Source organism: Antechinus flavipes, chromosome 2 (genome assembly GCF_016432865.1).
Source record: "Antechinus flavipes isolate AdamAnt ecotype Samford, QLD, Australia chromosome 2, AdamAnt_v2, whole genome shotgun sequence".
Classification (NCBI taxonomy): domain Eukaryota; kingdom Metazoa; phylum Chordata; class Mammalia; order Dasyuromorphia; family Dasyuridae; genus Antechinus; species Antechinus flavipes.
Window position 1 is genome coordinate 317748140 of NC_067399.1, and position 25153 is coordinate 317773292.

Sequence of the window (25153 nt, forward strand, 5' to 3'; positions counted from 1 at the left end):
CAGGAATCATCCTACATTTCTCTAGAGTTGAGGAGCAGAAGGTGAAGGAGTTAGACTAGAAACCCTTCTTAATTTGATGGGAAGTTAATTTGTTTAAGGAATAATTGGTTAGAGATATAAAACTGGAGGACATGTCTGAGTTGTTTTTTCTTAATTCAAAGGAATTTAGGGCTCTAGTGAAAAGAAAAAAAAAAACAAGCCAAGAAAATTGTGAGTTTCCACACCCATTCTGATCAATGCAAGGAACTAAAGAAACAGGATGACAAGACACAATATTGGACTAGATTTCAGGAGATCTCTTCCAGCCCTAAAATTCTATGTCCTAGAAATGGTAGTCTGGGTGTGGCACACTGCATATACTTTCAGTGATTTGACTTGAGTTATTACATAGTCTCAATTTTCTGAGCATTTGGAAAGCTTTTAAATGAAACAATTTAGAAGCACTTATTTGTTTTTGTTATTATGCAACCAGGTTTGTTTTGTTTTGTTTTGTTTTTTCCTGAGGCAATTGGAGTTAAGTGACTTGCCCAGGGTCACAGGTAGGCAGTCTTAAGTGTCTGAGGTCAAAATTGAACTCAAGTCCTCCTGACTTCAGGACTGGTGCTCTATCCACTGCGCCATCTAGCTGCTCCCCACTCCATATACTTTCAAATATTGCATAGTTGATGGATTAGTTGGTTTTGCTGAACTGTTTTTTTTCCCCCTTACTGTTTTATTTAGTTACAATTAGCGGCTTACTGGAAGGAAAGGATATGTTTGAAAATAAAAGTAACATAAAAACAAAGAAATCAAGGAATTAAAAAAAAAAGAAAAATATATTTGCTAAATAAATATAAAATTAAATCCAGTGTACCAAATAACCAAGAACCAAAAAGTACAGAGGTATGTTCTTCCACTGGAAGAAGAGTATGAGAATATAAATCATCTTATCTCCGTCAATGACTTGGATGTGGAAATGAATTGGAAACTACTAGTAGCATAGGATTTAATATTTAGTCAGCATTCATTAAGTATTTGTAGAACTGAATTGAAATAGGAAATTCATTTCTTAAACCAATCATTGATGCAAAATTGAAAATAGTGGCTTGCGCCTCAAAAGAAAAAAGAGTAGGATTCAAAATCCTTTTGACAAGTTGAGATATTGGCTCATGATATATTGGATGCTATCCAGGAGAAGAAAATGCATTTCATCTAAGAAGGAAAAATAACCAGCCAAGATCAAATAAGGCAGAAAGGGAAATGGAAGTTATGATAGACTCCAAACCAATACTAACCACAGGTTCAAGATTTTGACAATATCACAGTTAGAAAGTAATTCAGAACTCATCTAGCCAGGTATTCTTAATCTGGGATCCATCGAATAGAGGGAAATTGCACCATTATTTTCACTAACTTTTCACTGAAGAAAAAAATCTCTTCAATTTTGAATGTGGAGGAAAAATTTGATTCTAAGAAGGGGTCCCTTAGGTTTCACTAGACTATCAAAAGGGGCCCATCTCACACACACACACACACACACACACACACACACATACACACACGTTAAGAATTTCTATACACCAATCCATATTTAACCCAGAATTTCCTCTACAAAACCCATTCAAATGGTTATCCAGGCTCTCTTTGAAGGTTTGCAATAACAGGAAGCCACTATCTTCCAAGGCAATCCATTTTAGATCGTAGGATGTCTCTACAAGACTCTAAGATGTCCCATTTGATTCTGCTTTTATCAGGTTCTTGTCATAAGCAGGTTGGGATCTTGTCTTTAAAAAAGCATTTGTAGAAACAGAGTGATGAACAGAAAATTCACAATGACAAAAAACAACAATAACAACACGGAAAAGGTACGAAAAATGGATTTTTTTAAAGGAAGGATTAAAATATGACTCTACTAAAATGATTTAGAATTAGAAGAGCTTAGAAAGATTTAACTCTCTTCAAGAAAGGTTGTGAAGTATTCACAAGGTTAGGTGAGGCAGTAGATAGAGTGAGAGTCCTAAAGTTAGGAGAACCTGAGTTCAAATATAGCCTTAGATATGTGACACTTATTAGCTATGTAACTCTGGATAAGTCACTTAATTCCAACTGCCTCACCAAAGAGAAAAAAAAAAGTTGTGACCAGATTCTCTTTATCTTTAATGACAGAAGACAAGAATGAAAATAAACTTACAATACAACAGAAACTAAGAATCTATATAAAAAAGAATTTTCTGATTTAGATGGTTATAAATTTAATATGAAGCTCCCTAGGAAAGCTGCTGAGTTATTTTTCCTGGGGACTTCTGACAGATTCAACAGTTTAAAAAAAAAAATTATAGTGGAAAGCATTGCAAATAATTGTGTCACTTTAAACAAGTCACTCAATTTCTCTGGGCCTGAGTATCCTCATGTATAAAATGAAGGGTTTGGTTGAGGTAGTCTACAATTTTAATGTTCCATGACTCTGTGACGCTAAATTGGCTCTACAGTTATGCTACAAAGGGAAAAAAATTCTTAACAATTAGCTGTGAGGGAAAATTTTAAAAATAGAATGGATTGTACTAGAAGATCTATAATTCTTATCTCGAGGTCTTGAAGAAGAGACTGGATGACCATTTGTCAAGAATTACTGAAAAGGGTGGGGGGAGTTTCTGCATAAGGTTGATTTGTTACTAGATTACTTCAAGGTTTCTTTCTAAATTTTAAATTCTATGAATCAAGAATAGTTTGGTTTACAAACATGACCTTGTGGATTAGGGCCACTTTGGAATTAAGATCATCCCAGGTATTGTAGAATTATCTTAGGTTGATGTCCAAAGGAATAAGGAATCTGGGTAAAATCTGGAGTTGATAGAGAAAATTCCAAGGTCAGAATGGTTAGCCACTAGTATTTGATATCCTGACCAAAGATCTGTATCATTTTCATTCTCAATGGCCTTCTTCATCACTGTTCTGTGAACACCATTCAGTCCTAAGTATCCTTTAAATGTTCCTTTTGTCATGAAATTTGGTTCCCAAATCTGCTCTACTGACAAATGGCTCCCCTGGAGAATTCTTTCTCACTTTAAAAATATAAGGATTGGCAGAGGGGAACTCTTTAACAGTCATATACCAACACTACTAAGTGTCCAACTGAAAGTGTGAATAAAGAAGATCAAATGACCCAAAGTAAATTTTTATGATAGCTGGCCTAATATTTTTAATAATATTTAATCATTTAAACTTTTTTCATTGTTTGGTTGTTGTTTTTGTGGTTGTCAATCTTCTGTGAATCACTTTCAGTTTCTACAAATGCTTTTTAAGGACAAAATTTCAGTCTGGTTATGACAAAAACCTAATGAAAGCAAAATCAATAATAAATATTTATTTAAATTAATAAAATTAATTTATATTTTGATGTGGGTCCCCTAAATCATTCTCTATCACCAAACTGGGCCATGGTTTCACATTCCATTTTAAATGCAGTATTATCTGCACAGAACTGCCATCTCCCATTCTGATTAGTTTTTAATCCTTCCAACTACAAACATAAAGAACTTCAGTCATCCCATCAATGTAATGATTCAAAGCATTTGGCCCCTGGCAAGGGGGAAAAGGAATAGTGGGGTCAGCATGCCATTTGGGCCATGCAACCTTGTCCAGGGTGCTGTTTTCCTAGAATTACCCCACCCATAATATAACAATTGTGATTGTTGGGTTCTGGAGGAATTCCTATATGTCTTATTCTACAAAAAAAGAAATAATTTCATTATAGGGCTATTCATGGAAGCAAATTGCAATTGGGCAAACATAAACATTGCTGTTCATTTAAGGATTTGTTGTTATTGTTGTTTGCCCTTAGGGCCATGACAAGAGGGAGGTGATAGTGTGACAGTAAATTGAATTTGAATGAGGGAAGGCTGAGCAAGATCACCTAACTCACTTTCTCCAGAGACATCTGGGTCCAGTGGCCAGATATAGATCAAGATAATTGGAGACGGCCCTAGATGAATTGGGAGACATTGGCCTTTTTTAATTAAGGTGTTCAACAGGTCTCAGTTTAACTGAAGCTGCCCCCATTCAGGGATTAAGGTTAGATATCAACTGAGGAAAAGAAACTGAGGATTTATTTAGTGGGATGGGATAAAGGAGGGTGGAGAGACAGGGGATGGCAGATAGGATAGAACCTATGATTTCATTAATATGTGAACTCCCAGCAAGGGAAGTCCCTCTACAAAAGTGGCTAAGTAATTACTCTGCAAAAGACTAATAATAATAATAGTAATTTCTATAACTCTTTAAGGTTTTCAAAGTACCATACTTTTAGGATCTCTTTGATCAGTCCCAGGAGGGAATGACATCCCAGTTTTACAGATAAGAAAACTGAATCTGAGAGAAATTAAGTGACTTGCCAAGGATCACATAGCCAATAAGTGTCTAAGGCAGGATTTGAATTTAGTTCTTCCTAATTTCAAGTCCGGACCTATGCCTCCTAGCTGTCTCTTAACTCATAGACATAAAGTTGTCTGAAGCATTGAAAGGTTAAGTTATTTGTTCAGGTCATATAGCCAATATATTCTAGAGACAGATCTACAAGCCATGACTTCTTCTATAGCTCTGATGCCTCATGGTGTCATGGAAGTGAAGATTATAGTTTTTGAAGACTATGCACTAGGATCCAAACGTAGGCTCAGAAACAACTTAGTTCCTGTTATCCAAAAACCAATTTAGCTACTTATAGAACAGCTTAACACTAGAAAGTTGGCCACCAGTTGATGACTATTTTGGTCATAATAACTTCATAAAGACCACTTCTTTAAGGTATAGAGAGATCATTCCTAGCATCAGACATTTAGAGCCAGAAAGAACCATCTTATCTATTTCCACTACCTCAGTTTATAAGAGAGGAATCTGAGGCTTCAGGAAATGAATTTACTTATAAATGGCAGGGCAAGATTTGAAACCAGGTATTTTGACTCTGCATCTATTGCTCTTTCCACTGCCTGAGTGCTACCTTGATCTGAATTGGTAAAATAGTCACAGTAATTAAATCACAGATCTTCAAAGTCTACTGAGCAGGAAGGAAAGACAAGGAAGCAATTGACATTGATTTAATCCTGTTATCTTTTCTAACCACCCCAATCCCACCACTGTTAGCCAGAACAACACTTTTCATATTAAAGAGGCTCAAAAAATCTTGTTGAACTTAGCACTCATACACAGTAGTAAAACATATACACAACAGATAATGGAACATGCAGTCAGCCAATGATTTGCAATTTTTTAGATGCCATAGAATGTGAAAATTCCATCAAACAAAGTCTAAAACTGGAATCCCATAGGCAACAATATAAGAACACAGGAGAAAATCCCCAAGTACAGGGGCTCTAGCAAAGGCCTCCCACGGCCAGAAATGTTCATGTGAGCATGGAGAAACACAAGCTGAAAATTCCTCGCCTGGGTTGTTGAGGCGTTTGTCTCTACTGAGCTCTAAGAGGCCAAACCACACGCGCTTGAACACACATGCACACACACACACACACACACACACACACACACAGAGCTTGGCAGTGGTTGCGTTCCAGGACTGGTAATACAATCCATGAAACTGACTGCCAAGACAAGCAACAGAACGAGCCAGGCCCAGTTTCATTGGACACCATATACTGCATATGGCCCTGGAACCAGTGAAAACAGTGTTCTCACCCTCCTCAAAGGCATAGGAGACCCTCTGTTTTCAAACACACCTCCACGGGGCCTTAATTAAAGGAAAATGGAAAAATAATGTGCCTGTTGCCCTCTCTCTACATATATATGTGTACACACATGCATGCACACATATGCGCGCGCCCACACACACAGTCCTTCTCTCTCTAGCTCTTCCTCTCTCCTTTCTCTTCCTCCCTTCCCCCCCTTCCTTTTCAAACATATTTCACTACCATGGAAAAAAGCAAACTATAGCAAACGAAAAGAAAAAGCTGAAAAAGAATGAAAGAATGTAACTTGCCCTCAGTTCTAGCTGTGATTGCTCAAAAGAACTTGGGCTGAATGAACAGAGAACAGACAGACTGCTCAAGGCTCTTCCATTCCAGAGATCTAAACATAAGGAGCAGACCCAATGCAATGCTGGCTGCCCCACAATACTACAAGAGCCTTGCAATCTCGGGTACAGCTTTGCAGACTGAAAAAATAGGCATCTAAAGCCTAAAAACAGTTGCGGAGGAGAGAAGAAAACAGACACATTTCATCAAAAGTAAGGAAAATGTGGTGAGGGATGGAGAGGAGGGAAGATAACAGGAATCGGTCATGATTGTAAAGGTTAAGGCATACACACAGGACTAAACTCATCCCCAGTGGGCTCTGCCACTCCTACTGCCCACAGTAGGCATTATCAACACATTACCTTAAAGGTTACTTCATTAAGAATGGAAAGGAAAGCAGGAAGCAATCTCCCAACACTTACGACTTCAAGAAGTATCTTATCCCTTCAGATCAGACAAGGCTCCAACTGTCTAGGAAGATTTGGGAGATGCCTGGAGTTCTGGAGTAGTGTCAAGGCAGAAAGAAAACAAGGAATGGGAGCTATCCAACTCCCAACCCTCACCCTCAGTGACTGGACAGGTCCCTCTCTCACCTCTCTCAAGGTAATGAGAGTTTAGCTTGTTTTTAAGTGTCTCCATTTATAAGGATCCCAAGCTATCCAACAACAGGGATTCTTAGACATGTCTAAAATCAATACCACTTGCACTTGGTTCCAGGTTTAACACTATTCTAAAAATGTGCAGAAGAAGATGTCTATCTTGCAGGCAGATTTGTTAGAAAGATGAAAGCAATACAACTTGTTTCCTAAACTTTCAGGGAAAAAGAGAAGTCATGTAGAGAGTTATTATCTAGGTCTCCACAATGGCAAGGTACTGAGTCCCCTCCCCATTATATTTCCCAGCCTTTTCTGTTGATAATGACTTAAAAACACAAAATTCTCATAAAATTCCTCTAAGATTTATTTTAACTTTGGTACATAGTGGCTAGAACAGTTTCATAATACCATTCAGGATGAGATACCCCATCCAAACAAGAGGATCATACTTGTTACCAAGGAACATTCTGAAAAATCATTTGGCACTACCCAACATCACCAATATATCCTGGACATGAGAAGCACACAGAGAGGACATGTGTCTCTATGTTAAACCTAAAAGAAACTAAATAGGAAGAGTAACTCCTTGCCATCCAAACATCATCTTCCTCTCCTTCTCTACCCAAGGCAATATACATTCCACCCATCTAAAGTTTCCATACTCTAAGTAAAGCCAAGGTCTTCTAAATGGTATTGTCCTTTCCTTCGCCCCCTCAGTCATGTGAACAGGTCTCTTAACATCTTGGGGTCCAGGTGTATTATGGACTGAATTGCAGCCCCACTCCTCCCACCTCCAAACTCTGATGGTTAATGAGTCCTCTGCACTGGGCCAGGCCGGGCAGTCAGGGGAGGAAAGGCTAGTTTCTGCTCAGGTCCTTATGTAACCCAAAGTGGGGGAGGGTGGAGCTGGAATGGCCACAGCCCACAGCCCCTCTTCCAGGCCAAAATAAGGGCACACACTATAGAGACAGCCTAGAATCTCCTGCTGCCCTTTTTCCTGTGGGTCTTAACCCAAAATGCCTTTCCCACTGAACTCTTTCCACCTCCATCCCTTATCTGGACTCCTATTCCTTAGAATTCCCTGGGGCTTCCTCTCCAAGAAAGTGGGCAGGGGGCGGGTCTCAGATCTTTTTCGTTAACCTTTCCTTTAATATTGCAATTTCTTAGACCCTGGCCCTCCAAGTCCCCAACCCCACCGTCACTATCCTATTTGTTTCGGACGAGTTTTTTTTTTTAATCCACCCCGCCTTCCCCCGCTTCCCCGAGCAGAGAAACTCCCCACAAGTGGACTAAGGAGAAGAGCTGGGCGGGGAAGCAGAGAGCAAGAGAAGAGTGGGACCCGGCAACCCAATCGAAAGGAGCAGTCCCGGGGAGGGAACATTTGGGAAGCCAGAGGCCACTGTGCCTAGAGCTGTGCTGAGGGGCGCAGGGTCTCTGGACCATTACTCCCGCGAGAGAGTTCAGAGGCTTTAAGCACCTTGCCTTGGGAACCCGTCCCAGGTCCTCAAGGAGCTCCACTCAGGGTGCGCAGAGAGCTCCGCCCAGGGAGGGGGCTTAGGGTGAGCAGGGCGTTTCGCCCGAGGGGTGGAGGGTATCCCAGGTGCCCAGGTCTGCAGGAGCTTGCCCCAGGAGTGGGGAGGAGGGGGGAGCCAACGAAGCGCGCTCCCCTGGTACCCACCGTGCAGAGGGAGGAAGCGGAGGCGGCGCCCCCCGCGCAGGGCTGCAGGAGCAGGCGGAGGACGGCCGCACGCCGAGCCCCGCTACCGCCCGGCTCCAGAGCTCCGTTCCGGTGCCCAGGCCCGTCCTGTCCCGGGAGCCGCCGCGGCGCCTGGCCAGCAGCCTCTGCCTCCCCCGCTGCCTCTGCAGCCGCTGCCGCCGCTGCCTCTGCAGCCTCCACCGCCTCGACTGCTGCCACAACCCCCCCCGTCGCTGCGCTGCCCCGGTGCGTCCCTCCCGCAGGCTGTGGCGGGCGGCGGGATGGGTTGCATCAGCCCCGGTTATATAGCGGCCCCTGGGCGGCGGGGAGGGGTCAGGAATGCGGAACCGGCCAAGCTGCCAGCTCCAGACGTCAGAGGGGAACAGAGAGGAAGGGAAGGAGGGGACAGGGGAGGGAAGGGGGGTGTGGATCCGGCGCCACACACCCACTGACCTTCACCTCCTTCTGTCTTCTCACCCTCCTCCCAATCCTCACCTCCGAAAGAAGGTATCAGCCCATAGCTACAGCCTGACCTGCATCCCTTCAGCTCCCTCTTTCCTACCCCACGTTTCAAAAGAACCGAAGAAGGGAGGAGGACGGAAGGGTTATGTAAGACACTCGCGCCCCCCCACACCCCAACACGGCCACACTCGCACACCACACAATCATCGCCGCCCCCTCCCCTTCTTCTGTGCTCTAGCTACCTCCCCCACCCTCATATGGACCCTCTGGAGAGAGAAAAGATGAAGATTTTAGAAAGCTAAAGCCCATTTATACATAGCCTGTATTTGATTATCTTCTTCATGCCTTCCCGGCTCCTCGCGAATCCCGAGTGTGTGAAAGACAGATCAGCTGCAGGTAGGTGGTCGCTGAAAAAGGCAATTGGTATATAACAAGTTCTGGGACCACGGGCTGTGAACCCATCACATGCTCCCCGCCCACCCTTTCTATTAACTTTTCTAACATCATGGGATCGTAGATTTAGAACTGGAAGAGACCTTAGATGTCATCTTGTCCAACCCACCTCATTTTACAGGTGATGGAAAGGTCCAGAGAGTTTAAGTCACTTGCCCAACGTCACACTGTCGAAAGCCAGTGTTTGAACGTAGGTCCCCTGGGTCCCAAATTCACCACTCTTTTCCCTGTGTCTGGATGCCTCTTCTTAACTTGCTGAGTTGGAGTTGGCCCCAATCAACATCCTTGATAACAATTGAAAGGGCTCCATTGTCATTTACAATTCAGATTACTGAAGAGGAAGTGCCAGTCTATGGATCCTCAGTGGCAGCACACAATTATATCTTTGGGCTTATCCTCCATCCACCAAACTTCTAACTAACCTTCATCCATTCAAAATGGCTGAAATGATCAAATAGCACTAAACGGCCCAGACTGCCTTTATCCCACTCCTATTCTTCATATATCACAATTTTTATTCCCTCTATTAAAAAGAGATGAGGAATCCTGGGACTACTTAAGGCTCTCCCCAAAACTGGCTGATAACTAATTATAATATCCTCTGGTATGCAGAGGAGAGACAAAAAGAAAACCACAACAGGAAGAAATGAGAAACAAAAACCAATAGTTGGCGTCCCCCGCCTCCAAACCCTTTTGACTCCTAACCAATCCCCTAGCTTTCTGGGTAAGAGAGAGAAGGGCAGATGTTTATAAAGTGGGACCTTCATCCTCCATCTCAACGTGATGTCGGGTCAACAATAGAAAGGAAATGAAAAGGAAAAGTCCATTGCTTCTTTGTTTGCAAAAACAATAACAACAACAAAATGTCACATTGAACAAGACTTGGGACAGATGGAAGTATGAGAAAAGTTTTTTCCAGAAGAGTAGAGAAAAGAAGGTAACATTTCTGTCTTCATACCTATATTTTCTCCTTACATACAAATCTTCAGGAAAAACTGTCAGATGAGAACCTTAATATCTTTTCTGCCTATTGTGTTGAAGTTTTTCTTTTCACACTTATGATCACGGGTCATATATTTAAGAGTTGGAAGGAACTTTGGAGGTCATCTTGTCCAACTAATTGAGACTCAGACAACTTAAGTGACTCTGAGTCTCATAATGTCATAAATAGCAAAATCATCGTTTGAATTCTGCCCTTCAGATTCCAAACCTAGTGTTATTTCCGCTGAACCAAACTAATTAAACAAGCAAAAGAAAACATGATCAGAAAGTCCTGAAAGACCCTGGAGAATGAGAAATAATTTGATAGTCTAATATAGGTGCAAGAACTCAGCACCAGAAAGGCTGACTATACCTTTATTACAGTGGAAAGATCAAAGATAGACAGCGAAAGTGCTTTATGATGGTTTCCCTAGAGGCCCAAGGTCTGAACATTTATGTGGAAGAAACATTCAGCAGGGGCAATGATATTTTATGGGCTCTCAACTGGGACTTTGAAAACACCAATACAGTCTATATAGGGACTTATAACTATTCTGTTTGGGTAAACGCAAGATCCTCTCCAGAGACTACCTCAAAACCTTCTATAAGCCCTTTGAGAACTGTTTACTAATTTCTTGTTTTTCTTTTTCCTACAAAATAAATATAATGCAGAGATAACTGGAGGGAAAGACAATAGCAAAAGGTTGACAACCAACTCATTTTTTTTTTCTTACCTGGATTATTAGGCTTATTTAGTTTTAAAGTCTACTGAACATGGATTGATCTGTCTGTACCTACAATGGAAAAGTGGACTGAAAAGTTGATGGATTTCCTCCCCCATATCAATTCTCTGATTTGAAAGAAAGAAGACATGGATTAACCTGAGATACCAATCAATCCACCAGCACTTTTGTAGCATCTGGTTCTTTGGAACTACAATAGAAGACTTGGTCCTTTCCTTCAAGAAACTTACAGTTTAGAAAGGGAGATTAGGGTAGGGGATATGAATAAATAAAACATGATATAATTTATGATAAACTAAGTGCTAAACAATATGGTACAGAACGTAAGTGACATAGGAGTTTGATTGGATGCATTCACAGCATAAATTTATTAGATAATGACTCAGTTCCCTTCTTTACTTTATCTGCATGGAAAGTATAGACACAATCTCTATAATGGAAATTAACAACTTTATTTAGGGAAGTAGAAGCCAGTGGCAAAAACTGAAGTAAGGACCAAACAGGGCTTTACCACCCCATCAAAGAATGCAAGATAGGAGCAAAATCCCAAACCATGAGGGTATATAAAGGACTGCAGATAGTGAGGGAACCCTTCAGCCCAGAGGAAACCTGCTAAAAAACATCTGAGAAGTCAGGGAGGGCATAACCACCTGGGTCCTACTTAAAGCAAGGATACTTACAATAGGGTGCTTACTCAATGTGATTGATGAAATAATGATTCTCTAGTTCACACATACTTCGTGTGATATGATGTAATCACTCTAGTTGGCATATATTTAGTGTGATGTAATGATGTAATCATACTGAGGTATTTAAGGGCTGAGAGGACTGGAGAAGAGATTTTATATCTCAGATTTCAGACTCGGATTCAGACACATACAGAGGAGACACAGAAGACAGAGACAGAAACAAAGATCCTCCTGGTGGCTCTCCTGCCTTCATCACTCCTCCACCTAAGACCAAGGTTCGTCCAGAGATCCTCCAGAGAACTAGTCTGGACATAACAAGGGTATCTCCAATTATCCTGCAAAATTGCTTTGTACAAAATAGAGACATCACTTTTGGCTAAGATGGTGATGTGAGAAATTCTAAGAGTTCTGTTCTCCCATCAATACTTCAACAAAGGTCTAAAGAGAGCAAATGTTGAATAATGATCAAGAAAATCAGAGCAACAAGAATAAGACCCTTTATCCAATCAGAATTGAAACAAAAAGGCAACCAGAAGCCTGCAAACCTTGGAGAAAGATCCTACCCAGTAAACAAGCACAAATGAATAGACTGGAATCTTGTTAGCACTTTAACCAGGTTGTTGCTAGGGGATAGAAGCCCTGGCTGCTTTGAGGGGAAAACTCCAAGGACATTTAGAAGATTATAAAGCTCAAACTGTGGACCCTCCAAAAAATTTCTGAAGGCCATAATGCTATAACCAATGAAATTCCAGGTGTCTATGAGGAGTACAGCACTCTGATAATCCAGAAGGGAATTAACCCTCCCAGAACTAAGAGAATAGATATATCAGGAAAAGTAGAAAGGCAAGAGTCCAAACGATTGAGGTCAGAACCAAGCAAGGCCTTATTACCCAAGAGTGCAGGATAATGTAGAGCTTGACTAAGGCACATATCCCAAACAAAGAACTGAGGCTGGAGATGACACAAAAGAAAAGAAAAAACACAAATGAAGGAAGAATATAGATCAAAAGATGCCCCAAAACTAAATTCAAAAGATGAGAGCAACTCTACAATACATACAAACAGAATTTTAGATGGAGGGCAGGAAAATGGCATGGTTATAAAAACTCTAAGAGTAGCTGGGAAAAATGAAAGTAGAGATTTTAAAAAATGTCGTAAAAAGTGATGTAAGAGTTCTGGAAGAAAGAATAGGAAGTTTATTTAATAGAATAATAAGAATAATAATTTAATAATAATAAGTAGTTTAAAAAAGAAAGTGTTGGCCAAGTGCTAGACTCTTTGAAAATAAAGATAGAGTAAAAATAACTCATAGATTCCAGGAGACTAGAAATATTAGGATGGAATCAAAATATTGAAAAAAATATATAGAGTAAATCATTTAGGAATCATTAAAGTCCTTAGAAAACTGTAATGGTGGAAAAATCCCTAGATATTTTATGCTGAGAAATCATAAATGAAAACTGAACAAATCAGTTAGAAATAGTGGGAAAAGTAAAAATAGAAAGAATCTACTTATTACCTCTTAAAAGAAATCTCAAATTCCAAACTTCTAGTAATATCATGCCAAAATCCAGAGCTTCTAGGTCAAAGGAAATATACTAGAAGCATCCAAAAAGAAAGTGTTAAATTATCAAGAAATTATAGTCAGGATTATATAAAATTTGATAGCAACTATTATAAATGTAAGTATAAACTGAAATATGATATTGTAAGAGGTTAAAAAAGGCTTATAGCCAATAATATTTGGCCATCCACAACTGAGTATAATTCTACAGGGATAAGAGAAATTGACCTTTAATGACATAGGGGATTGTCGAGCATTTCTGATTTTAAAAAAGATGACAGCTTTTTTTCTTGCTGAGACAGTTGGGGTTAAGTGACTTGCCCAGGGTCACACAACTAGGAAGCCTTAAGTGTCTGAGGCCAGTAGTAGAAATTTTTAAAAGCAAACTTGAAAGGCAAAAGAAACTTAGAAACATTAGCATATTTGAGCAACTTTGGAAGGGTGCTAAATGATAATGAAGTGTTTACATTTTAATAGGGGAATAAGAGACCAATATCCTTTTAGAATCTAAATGTCATCAAGATTCATAGAAAAAATTAATAAGAAAAAAAAAGCAAGGAAGAAGAGAAGCTGCATATAGCTTTGTTTTGTTCTGCTGGTTTTAAGAGAGGAAGAAAAGGGAGATAAAAAGAAATATGCTAAGTATGAAATGAGGAAGAAGAGGAAAGGACTTTGTATTTTTTGAATAATTGGAGTACAGGAGAGGAAGTGTACAAGAACATTCAGTGAAGGGTGTGAGAGTGGAAAATGAGCATCACATGAATCTCATTCTTATATGAGCTAGGCAAAAGAGGTTTGAATATATATGCATACATAAAGGATTTGGTGTAAAAAATATATTAATATAAATACAGCCACGAATGGTGAGGGGAAATAGAAAGATTGAACAGGAAGGATACGGTTGGAAGGTTGCACACAGAGGATAGAGTTGAACCTTCAAAAGGGACAATCAAAAGAAATTTCAACCTTGGAGGATAGATTGTAAAAGGGAGACTAAAATGAAAGGGGGAAGAGAAAGAAATGTAAGAAGAATTGACCATGGTTTGGATGAGGAAAAGAGAAGGAGTATAAGCAGGCCATTTCAATTACAGATTATTACCATGGATCATTTTCCTTCCCTTTACTTTATTCTTCATTGTAAAGGAAAAGAACCTCTCACTTCTCCTTAATAGTGAGAAGAACAGAAGGGGGAAGGAATAAAATGATTTGTTGGAAATGAAATGAAACTAACATTAAATAACTGTAGTGTGAACAGCATGAATTTGCCCATAAAATGGAAGAAAATAAAGACTATATTAGAAAATCAGATCCAACAATAAATGTTGTTTACAAGAAACATATTTGGAACAAAGATTAAACAGACTTAAAATGTGGGATTGGAGTAGAATTTATTATGCTTCAAGCAAACTCAAAAAATAAGGTAGCAATCATGATCTTCAAATAAGGCAATGGTAAGAATATTTATAGTTAACAGAGTTAAACAGAGAAACTACATTATGTTTGAAGACATTCTAGACAATGAAATATCTATAGTAATGAAATGACATCACAATTAAGTACTTAGAAAGAGAAGAAATCTATAAGGGAAAAAAGATGGTAAAAACTAATATCGGGTATCTGGATGTGTCTTTTTTAGATCTAAGGAAATAAAATAAGAAAAAAAAAGGCCTAAATGTAATTTTATAAATTATAATTATAAATTTATTTATAAATATAATTTTGGAAAAGTTAGATATGACATATCTCTGGGGATGGCTGAATATATTAAAAAAAAAGAATCATGCATATTTCTCTGTATATCTTTACAAAAACTGGCCCCTCTGTTGAGCATAAAAAAAGCTCATAAGTAAATCCAGAAAATCAAATATTAAACAAATCTTTTATTGATCATAATGCAATAAACATAATCAATGAAGCACATCTGAAGATAGCATTCCTCACAGAAATAATAGATGATGTTATCTGATAAAATAATGACAATGAGACAACATAATGAAGTTTGAGGTGGAATTCAAACATTTATTCAGGGAAAATTCTTATATATAAATACTGACATCAAAGAAAGAAAGAATAGATCAATTAATTAAATATGCAACTAAAAAACCCTAGAAAAGCAACAAATAAAAAATGCCAACTAAACACAAAAAATGTAAATTCTGAAAATCAAAGATAGTTTAGTAAAACTGAAAACAAATTGAGTTGACAAATAAAATTATTAGCTGTTTTAAAAAAAATTGAAATAGATGAATGATTAGACAACATGACAAAAAAGAAGTGGAAATCAAGATTAGCCAATATAAACAAATTTAAAAGGAGAATTTACAGTAGGAAAGAGGAAATAAAAGAAATAATCAGATACTATTTTGCCTAATAATAGGCATACAATAACAAATGAAATGTACCAATATTAATATCAATTTTTTAAAATTCCAATTAGCAGACCAAAGAATAGAAAATTTAAATAATTTAATCTTAGGAAAAAAGATATTGAACAAAGATAAAGTCCTAAAGAAAAAACTCAAAGCTAGTTGTACTTATAATTTAATTCTTTTAAGTAATTTTTAAAAACTATTCAATTAATATCATCTATGCTGTTTCCAAATTAGGAAAAAGTGATCAGCTGAGGCCAGTAGTAAAAATTTTTAAAAGCAAACTTGAAAGGCAAAAGAAACTTTAAGTAATTTTTAAAAACTACAGCTAATATGTAGGTTTGTTTTTATTTGACAATACTTATTTATTACATGAAGTGTCATTGGGTGGGGGAAGAATTTAGAAGGGCATTGGCTGAGCGTTAATGACAGTAATGTAAAAAAAAAAAAAGAAACAAGCGTCTGAAACCTTTTTTAATGAAGAGAAGAAAACACAAAGAAATTCAGAGGAAGGCACAGAAGAGCAGAATATAACATGTTGAACTTATCACATACTTGAAAAAGCTTTATCTGGACATATATGTGATACTTAAGTATCAGATGTGTCAAGGGTTGTCATCCTGAAAAAAACAAAAAATTACCATATACTGAAAGTCCAAAAAGATTAAGTGCTTGGTGATCTGAAAATCGTGAATAGAGCTAGCATTAAACTAGCATTTCTCCTTTCCCTTGTTCATTCACCTAGCTACCATCAATAAGTCATCATTGCTTCTTCTAGTTTCTTGGAGGATGAAGATGATGAGGGAGGGTCAGAGAACCATTGTTATCAAACAGTATTCTGTCTCCTGTAACAGCTTAAATCTATTTAACAAACATTTACATAGTGCCCACTGTAGTTTGCAAGATATGAGGGCCAAAAAGAAGCCACAAAATCCCTGACCTCAAGAAACTTATCATCTGATAGTGAGAGGTCGAGGGAAGAACTTTCCTTCTTCCCAACTTTTCACCTTAGGACTCAACCTGTACAAGACTAACATGAGTTGGCAGGGGTATGGCATCTGGAGAATCGGGCAAGACCGTCCAATACATTTTTTAAAACCCAAATGGTTTACAGTCCCAAGTGTGTTTTTTTCTTCTAGATCTTATATGCTGAGAACTTTACCTATCTATTCAAATCCATAAATGTTATGTAGTATGTATTGAAGTGTTATTTTATCCCCACATAAACCATGCAAATAGTAAAGTCCCATAGGACCATGACCTGGAAAGAAATTAGATCAGGCTTATTCTACATCAAGCTGAAAGCAAGAAAAAAATAATGGAAGCTGAAAATAAGGTCCATTACACTGGTATTTCTTTAGTGGACTGGCTAAAAAATAAATTATAGGCTGATGGGTTCTCTGAACCTATCTGCAAGACTGAAATATATTAGAAAAAGAGTGAGTGGGTGGGGAATTAGAATGTCCTCTCCTTCAAACAAAAGCCAGTATGGTTTTGTAGAGCATCCATTCCTGGGAGCTTAATAATCAAAACAATCACTTACTATGATGTATTTACCATGTACAAAGGCTCTATACTAGGTGCTGTGTGTATAGCACTCACTCAGACTCATAGAAATGCATCCAATTCCTGGGAAAGCCCTGGCAGCTTGTCTCTATTCTTCCTAGTACATAACAAGTCTTTGGAGGGGGAAACAGAAAATAAGATTACTAGTAAAAAGAACAGAAAGAGAAATTCACATTGTCTGACTGGAATATAAGGCTATGATCTTTAGGATACCGGTTTTAAATTTCATAATCCCAACCCTTATCCCCTGCTCCTGTTCTATTTCTTACCATTGAGATCTTTGCCAGTCAAAGGAGCTTTGGGACTATACAAGAGCTCTCAAAGGCTCTGCCTCTGCCTTCAAGAAGTACCATGAAGGATCAACAAGATGTTCATTGTTGATAGAAATGTGAATATAAAGAAGTGAGGGAAAGTGTGACAAGGTCACTTTTTTATATTCAGTTTTTAAGATATCCAAGTTGAGATGTCAAGAAAACAAAAGGATTTTGAAAAGTGGAAAAAAAGAATAGAAAACTAAAAATCTTGGCAGTGTAGATTTATAAATTGTCTACATTTAGGTGATATCTGAAGTGGCAACTAGAAATGTGGATGAGCTCTTTGTACTTAGGCACTTTATTTTAATGATCTTTGTATTCTCCATAGTTCTTAAATTACATGTTTTTTGTCCAGAATAGGCATCTAATATACTTGTGAGAATGTAAATTCCTCAAGTAAACCAATGGATCTTTTTTTATGTCTTTGTATCTCTGGGACCTAACACAGTATCTAGCACATGGTAAGTGTTTGCTGATTCACTGATTGTTAAGTGCAGTAAGTTTTTAGAGTGAATGAATTTGTCACAAGCACAGAGCTGAACACTGGAGAATGCTAATAATTGTTAATGAATAAGAAGAGACAGAAAAATAGAGAGAGAAAGAGGGCTCAAAAGATATAATAATCAGAAAAGCAAATGTCACTGATGTCACATGAAAAACTAATAAAATGCTAAACAGTAGCTTCAAATTAATTAAAAGCCTCAAGAAGTTTGTGAATTGAGAAAAGTCTACTGGATTTGGCCAGAAAATGTGACCTCAAGAAGGTATATGTAAGTAACAGGAGAAATCTATGTATTTAATATCAATTTCAGGAGGAAAGATTTATTTAAAAATTTATGACTAAATAACAAGGATGTTACCAATAAGTCTCAATGTAGAGTGCACAAAGTATCAAATATATAAGATCATAACTACCATTTATTTAGTGTCTCAAAGTCTGCATAGCATTTCATAGGTGATATCTGAAGTGGCAACTACAAATGTGATCCTCATTTGATCCTTGCAAAAATCCTGGGATTTTAGTGCTATTATTATCCCTATTTTTTAGTTGAAGAAATTGTGCAGACAAAGGTAAATTTAATTACCCAGGATCCTAAAGCTAATAAACAAAGGAGATTTGAACTCAAAACTTCCTTACTCCAATTCCAGCTATATATCCACTTTGCTGCTTTGCTTCCTGTTTTCACATCATCCTCATCATTCAGCATCTTCCTCATCATTGTGACCTCAAACATCTTCGACAAATAGCATGTTAATGATCCTCATAAAAATCTGCCTGAATTCCCATTACAAATAATAAAAAGTAAAAGTCACTTTAAAGGCAACAAAGCCAAAAGTACAATAAGATTAAAATAACTTGATTAAGGGCAGCTAGGTGGAGCAGTAGACCGAGCACCAGCCCTGAAGTCAGGACCTGAGTTCAAATTTTATCTCAGACACTTAGCTGTGTGATCCTGGGCAAGTTATTTAACCCCAATTGCCTCAGGAAAAAAAAACCCAGTAACAACAACAACAACAACAACAACAACAAAAACTTGATTAATAATAATTTGGAATATTATTACATTGATTAATAAATTGAATAATAATTTTATTAGTAGAAATCTTGATTTATAAAATAGTCGTAATAATAATATTGTTATTTTATAATGGGACATACTTTAACTATTTTTAAAGCTTTTTATTTTCAAAACATAGTTTTCAACATTCACCCTTGAAAAACCTTGTGTTTCAATTTTTTTCTCTCTCTCTTCCCCCACATTCTCCCCTAGACGGGAAAGTAATTCAATATGTTTAACTCTATTTTAAATACTTAAATATTAAAATGATATTTTGTACAATATCTTCCTGAATTCTCACATGAAAACGACTTTCCACAGGATTTGGATGAAATATATAATGTAGCCAAAAGTGCTGGGTAGTCCTAGTTCCTTTAGCCTTTCCTCATAAATCTTATTTTTCAGCTTCTTAGCTATCCTGGAGGCTGGCTCTTGGGCCAAACATCTCCTTGGGGTCCCTTCCATTTCTAGAATTTTATTGATTTAATGCTACAGGAAGATACTTGTAATGCAACCAATTGGACTTCAAGCAAAAAGAAAAATGTATTCTCCTCTTCTGTATTCACTCTCCAATTTAAGCTAGATAGAAGGAAGTGTGCCTCTGCTGTTAAGAATTTTAAGTAAATATGTATGCAGCTTCTCTATGCAAATTTTCCATACAAGTATATTGAGTCCTTAATTGTAGCTTAAATTTGCTGTATACATTTTCACATTATTGTGTAAGAGAGGTATATGTGCACGTGGGCATATGCGCACACACATACACACATACACACACACAAACACACCCAGCCCATCCTCAATTCATGTAACTCACCAAGATGTTCAGTGTCCTAATACCTGTATTAGGTAAGAATGTCTCTTTGTTTAACTTACAGAATTGATCAATCAGATGTGTAAACTGGGTATAAACAATTTCTAGACACCTCTATTGAATGAATCTTGCAAAGACATAAACTGAAGAAGTATAATCTTATTAATCTAGTTGGGAAAGAATCAAATAATCCTAACAATTGGATGGAATCAGATGATGCAATGTGTCTGGATTGACTGAAAGTTCTAGACATACCTTTAACATTATAACTATCAGAGAAGAAGACTTTAGCAGAGGCATTTTAGCAAATGTCTTGAGAATCAAGATTTGACAGTGCTTAGAAGAGAAAGCTTCTTACAGTTATAATCAGAAGGCACTAAAGGGGGTCAGGAATAGGGAGAAGGGAAGTGAGCCTATAGGGGAGAGTCATATTCACTCTCCTTCTCCCATGATCCTGTTGTCCAGGACCAAACTACATCCAGCTGCATCCAGTGAGAGAAACAAGTTAGCCACTAGTTTGAAAGGCAACTGCAAGGAGGGCAACCTCTCTGAGAAGAAAATTGCAGCTTCAGGACATAATGAGAGTCTCAATAGGCAGCTAAGTGGCACACTGGGTAGAATGCTGGGCCTAGAGTGAGGAAGATTTGACTTCAGATTCTTACCAACTATATGACTCTGGGCAAGTTACTTAACCCTGTTTGCCTCAGTTTCCTCATCTATAAAAATGAGATGAAGAAGGAAATGACAAACCATTCCAAGAAAACCCTAAGGGGATCACAAAAAGTTGGATATGATTGAACAATATGGATCTCTGTGCTTTGATACCTATCAAAAGGGAGATTCATAAAGCCTCCTGAAAGAGAGAGAAAATTTGACATTCAATTAGGAACTTTCTATCTTGAATTCATTTTTTCCTGGAGAGAATATATTTCATGCACTAGGAGGAATTTTTTTTTTTAAGCAATAGATGTTACTTTACTATCTTAGAAAACAGTTGTTTCTAAAAACCAATTATGTCTGATTGACTAAAACTCAATGAGGAGCACATCAGATGGGGGCTTTTGAGCAATAATATTAGAAAACCACCCACAATCCTTCAAGTTAGCCCCATAGAACTCTGAGGGAAGGAGTATTCAGCTGATATCTAAGTGATCCAGCTTATCAGCATGAGTGAAAGTTGAAAAGAATGAACTTGAGGAATGGGAGATGGGAGTGGGGTACTATACTTGTACTCTTTCATGCTAAATTCCTTCCTTCCTTTCACCTTGTACAATGATCTCCGCTATACAAGTTCTACCCATTCTTCAATCAAGTCTTTTCTCTATGAAGCCTTCTTCCTTAGCTCACATTCATATTTCATGTATTCTGACCTACAACATTTCTTATCTTTTTTAGGAATTAATTCATATTACCTTGAATTGTCCTCTGATTGTTATAGGCGCTGAATATGATTAAAATAATTTTAATGACGAGACCTTACCTTATACTTCTTTTGGATTTCCTATACTACCTAACACAGTATTATGAAACTAATAGATCTTCAATAAAAATTTGGATAAGGGCCATATAGAATAAAAGGGAGCCAGGTCACCTTTGGGAAATCATTCTGCTTCCTGGCTCAGAATCTAGTCAGAATCCCAGGCAAATTTCTGTTTTGGAAAATTTAGAAGAATAAAACCAACTCTGTCTTTAATTGGGCAAGGGGAGTTATGTGGTCTGATTCCAGTTGAAAAACTATCTCCAGATAAAATTCCTCCTAGTCATATAGGTTAATTGAAGTTTCTCCTTCCCAATAAACTGTTCCCATTTTCTATTTCCTTCACCATTCTCTTCCCCTCTCTCCTTTTTTCCCTTTACATCTCAGCCTTCTTGTTATGCCTGACTCCGTAGGGCTAGGGTCACCTTTTCTCTTGACCATTATCTCTTATTATATATCGCTTATATATACTTATATATCACTGAAAACTCTGGAGCAGCATTTTGATATACTCATTCATAGGACCCTAAATGCAAACTGAACAGATTATATGGTGAGGCTAGAATGATATCTTTTAGAACAATAGGAATGAAATAAAAGCTTGTTGAACAATTGAATAAATGAATTCAAATCAACAACAAACATTTATTAAGTGACTAGTAGGGAAAGGTAAAGAAAGGGAAAGAAGAGGAAAGGAGAGGAGAGGAGAGGAGAGAGGAAAGAGGTGAGGAGAAAGGTGAGGAGAAAGGAGAGGAAAAGAAAAATTCCAATCTGTAATCAATAAGCTTATCCTTACTTTGGACTTCATCATCTCATATTGTTTTCATCTTCTACATCCATGGTGTAAAACTCAAATAGAAATAGAGGCCATTTATCCATATAGAAGAATCCCTGTGGACCATATATTAACTTAGTTTTTTCATTAAAGTTTTTTATTTACAAAATATATGCATGGGTAATTTTTCAACATTGATGCTTGAAAAACTTTTTGTTCCAAATTTTTCCCTTCTTCCTTCCACCCCCTCCCCTAGATGGCAGGTAATCCAATACATATTAAATATGTTACTATATATATAGATATATAAACTTAGTTTTAAAGTATAATGTTATCTGTATTTTGTTGTATTTTTATTTAAAAAAATATTTCCTAGTAACATTTTAATCTTGTTCAGGCCACACATGGGAATGTTGTGGGCTGTGTTTGACACTTCTTTTCTGGACTTTACTGAAATTTGACTTTTCCTCGATGACACTGTGTACCAGGCTTTTCTATTAAGTATTGCTTGTACATTCTCTCATATTTCCTGACTCACTAGTCTCAGTGGAGGAATTGGAATACTCCCTGTCCCCAAATGCTATTTTTAGACTCCCTCTACAACCATCACTCAGCAGTTTTTCCTCCTATTGGATTCATTCAGTCCAAATTTATAAGACAACCCAGATCATGGTGGCTATTATCTACCAATCCACCATACAGTCTCTTTATATTTTCATTGTGTGGTTCCTATCTCTCAGTACTCCAACTTCTGTTCTTATAATACATAATGTTTCTAGAAATGCTTCCTACTTCTTTAATATGCTCAACTTATATGACTTTTTTTTCTCCATGACACCTCAGAAACACATAGACTATGATCACACCTGACCCACAAGTGTTCCACTTTCAGGATCAAGGATTCTGAAATGTATTTATTTAATAAGTCTCCTATTATTCCATCTCTCCCTCTGCTTCAGTTCTTATAGTTCTATGCTTTGTCCTCACTATGACTCTCTGTCCCTCAGCGTTATTCCAGGTCATCACACCCACTCTGATTATACTCTCCTCCTTTCTTATTCTTGACCTCTTAGGGAACCAATTCAATTCTACATCCTTCTACTTCTGAATTCATTTCTCCTTCTCTTATCACCACTTATCTATTGCCAAACTTCAACCTCAGATAGCTCCCATTACCTCCTCTATGTTCATCTGCTGCTGAATGGAGTTGGAGGAATTAACAAACTCATTCCAATAAGGTCCACTATAAATCCACATTTCAGGCTCAACAGAAGCCTGAAGCAAGCTAATCCTCTTCCTCCTATCTAATTGATTTTCTATCTTTTTCTTGAAAACTGCTGTTCCAAACTTTATTATCTTTCTTCAAACATCTACTTCATTTTTTAATTGGAAAAAACCCTAAAATTTATGTCAAGAATTCCTTTTTCTCTCTTCCTTACCTCCTAATTCTTTAATACCATCCTCTAATATTTCCTTCTTTATTCATCCCTGATGAAAAGATAGTCATTCTCACCAAAATTAAACTTTCTACATGCACCCTTGATCCCATATTCTCTACTGTTCTCCTGAAGACTATCCCACTATCACTTTTTTTTAATCTTTCCCTATCTTCCTTTTCCTTGCCCAATGCCTACAAAAGTCAGTCTTACCTATTCTGTAAAAACAAAAACAAAACAAAAGCTCGATCTTATCAGATCCTTACATTCTTGAGAATCATTGTCCCATAATTCTCTTGCCTTTTTCATCTATACTTGGCACCTCATTTCCCTTTCTTTTGCTTTCTTCTGTGTTATTAGTAATCTGCCTTCCAGCTCATTGTTCAATTGAAGCTACTCTCTCCTAATTGTCAAATGTAATGATCTCTTCTCAACCTTGACCTCATCATAGCATTTTGCAGAGTTGACCAACCTCTTTTCTTGGATACACTCTTCTCTTTGGGTTTTCATGATTTCATGATTCCTCCTACCTATATGACTGCTTCTTCTCCATCTCCTTTGCTGATTCATCATCTACTTCATAACCTTTAACTGTGGGTGTCCCCCACGATTCTACCTGTTCTTTTTCCTTTCTTTCTACATTCTTTCTCTTGGTGACTTCTTCAGCTCTCATAGGTTTAATGATCATCTCTAGATAGACGATTTTCAGATTTATGTCCCTAGCTCTAGTGTCTCTCCTGATCTCTAGTCATGCATTATGAGCTGCCTTTTTGATATGGATCATCTCCACTCCACAATGAAGCTTTAAAATAAGATTTTAATATAAGAAGTGAGCACAAGATGTTTTGAAGATGGGGAGATATAATGTAATAAGAATCAGAGAAAAGAAACCACCCAAGTGATATTCTTTTGCCCTTAAATACAAAAAGAATAAGGGAAAGCTATTGAGTAGATTTTGAACATTTGCAGTGATACTTGAACAGAAGTCACAAAAGAGAAGGGAAATGGGAGATTGAAGAAGTATGTGTAAAGGGAATATCCATACCAGTAAAGTCATAGATCAAAGTATTATTTAATAATAGATACATATATACCTTTTTTATTCTTAAAACACAATACTGAAAAATTACTTAAACTGTCTTACCAGTAATAAATTTATTTTCAAATTAATTAAACAATTATCTCCAATTCAGTGGCAACTAAGTAACACTTTGAACCTGAAACCAGGAAGGTATGGGTTCAAATCCAGATACAGTCACTTATTGTAAATAAAGTATTTTATAAATATCATCTCATTTGATACTTAGAGTAACTCTGTGAAGTACCTACTATTATTGTTCCTTTTTTTTTTTTTTGAAGTACAAGATGGAGGAGATATGATTGGATGGTAGTTTGAATGAAAAAAACTGAAGTTTTTAATGGACTTCAAATTGAATCTGAATCAGAAGTATGATGTGGTAAACACAAAAGCTAATGCTATATTAGACTGTGTTAAGAAAAGCATAGTTTCCAGACACAAGGAGATGATAATCCTACTTTGTTTCAACCAATTTAGAGAACTCCAATTTAAGGACATTAATAAGCTAAGGAGCATCCAGAGGAATTTTTTTGACAGTGTTGATCATCTTCTGGATATTCTCTATTTAGGTTTTCATTATAT

At 37.4% G+C, this 25153-nt stretch overlaps 1 protein-coding gene across 3 annotated transcripts in view; it reads right to left on the bottom strand.

Moving 5' to 3' along the window:
• Positions 1 to 9284, bottom strand: part of JDP2 (Jun dimerization protein 2) — a 72401-nt gene extending 63117 nt beyond the window's left edge. Inside the window, exon 1 of one of the 3 annotated variants that reach the window (XM_051977577.1) lies at positions 9069 to 9284. In XM_051977577.1, coding sequence (XP_051833537.1) covers positions 9069 to 9096 — 28 coding nt within the window. In that variant the 5' untranslated portion in view covers positions 9097 to 9284. Of the gene's footprint in view, positions 1 to 8273; positions 8979 to 9068 lie in introns of those variants that run through there. The other 2 variants (XM_051977575.1, XM_051977576.1) reach the window with 2 other exon arrangements.
• Positions 9285 to 25153: the final 15869 nt, after the last annotated feature.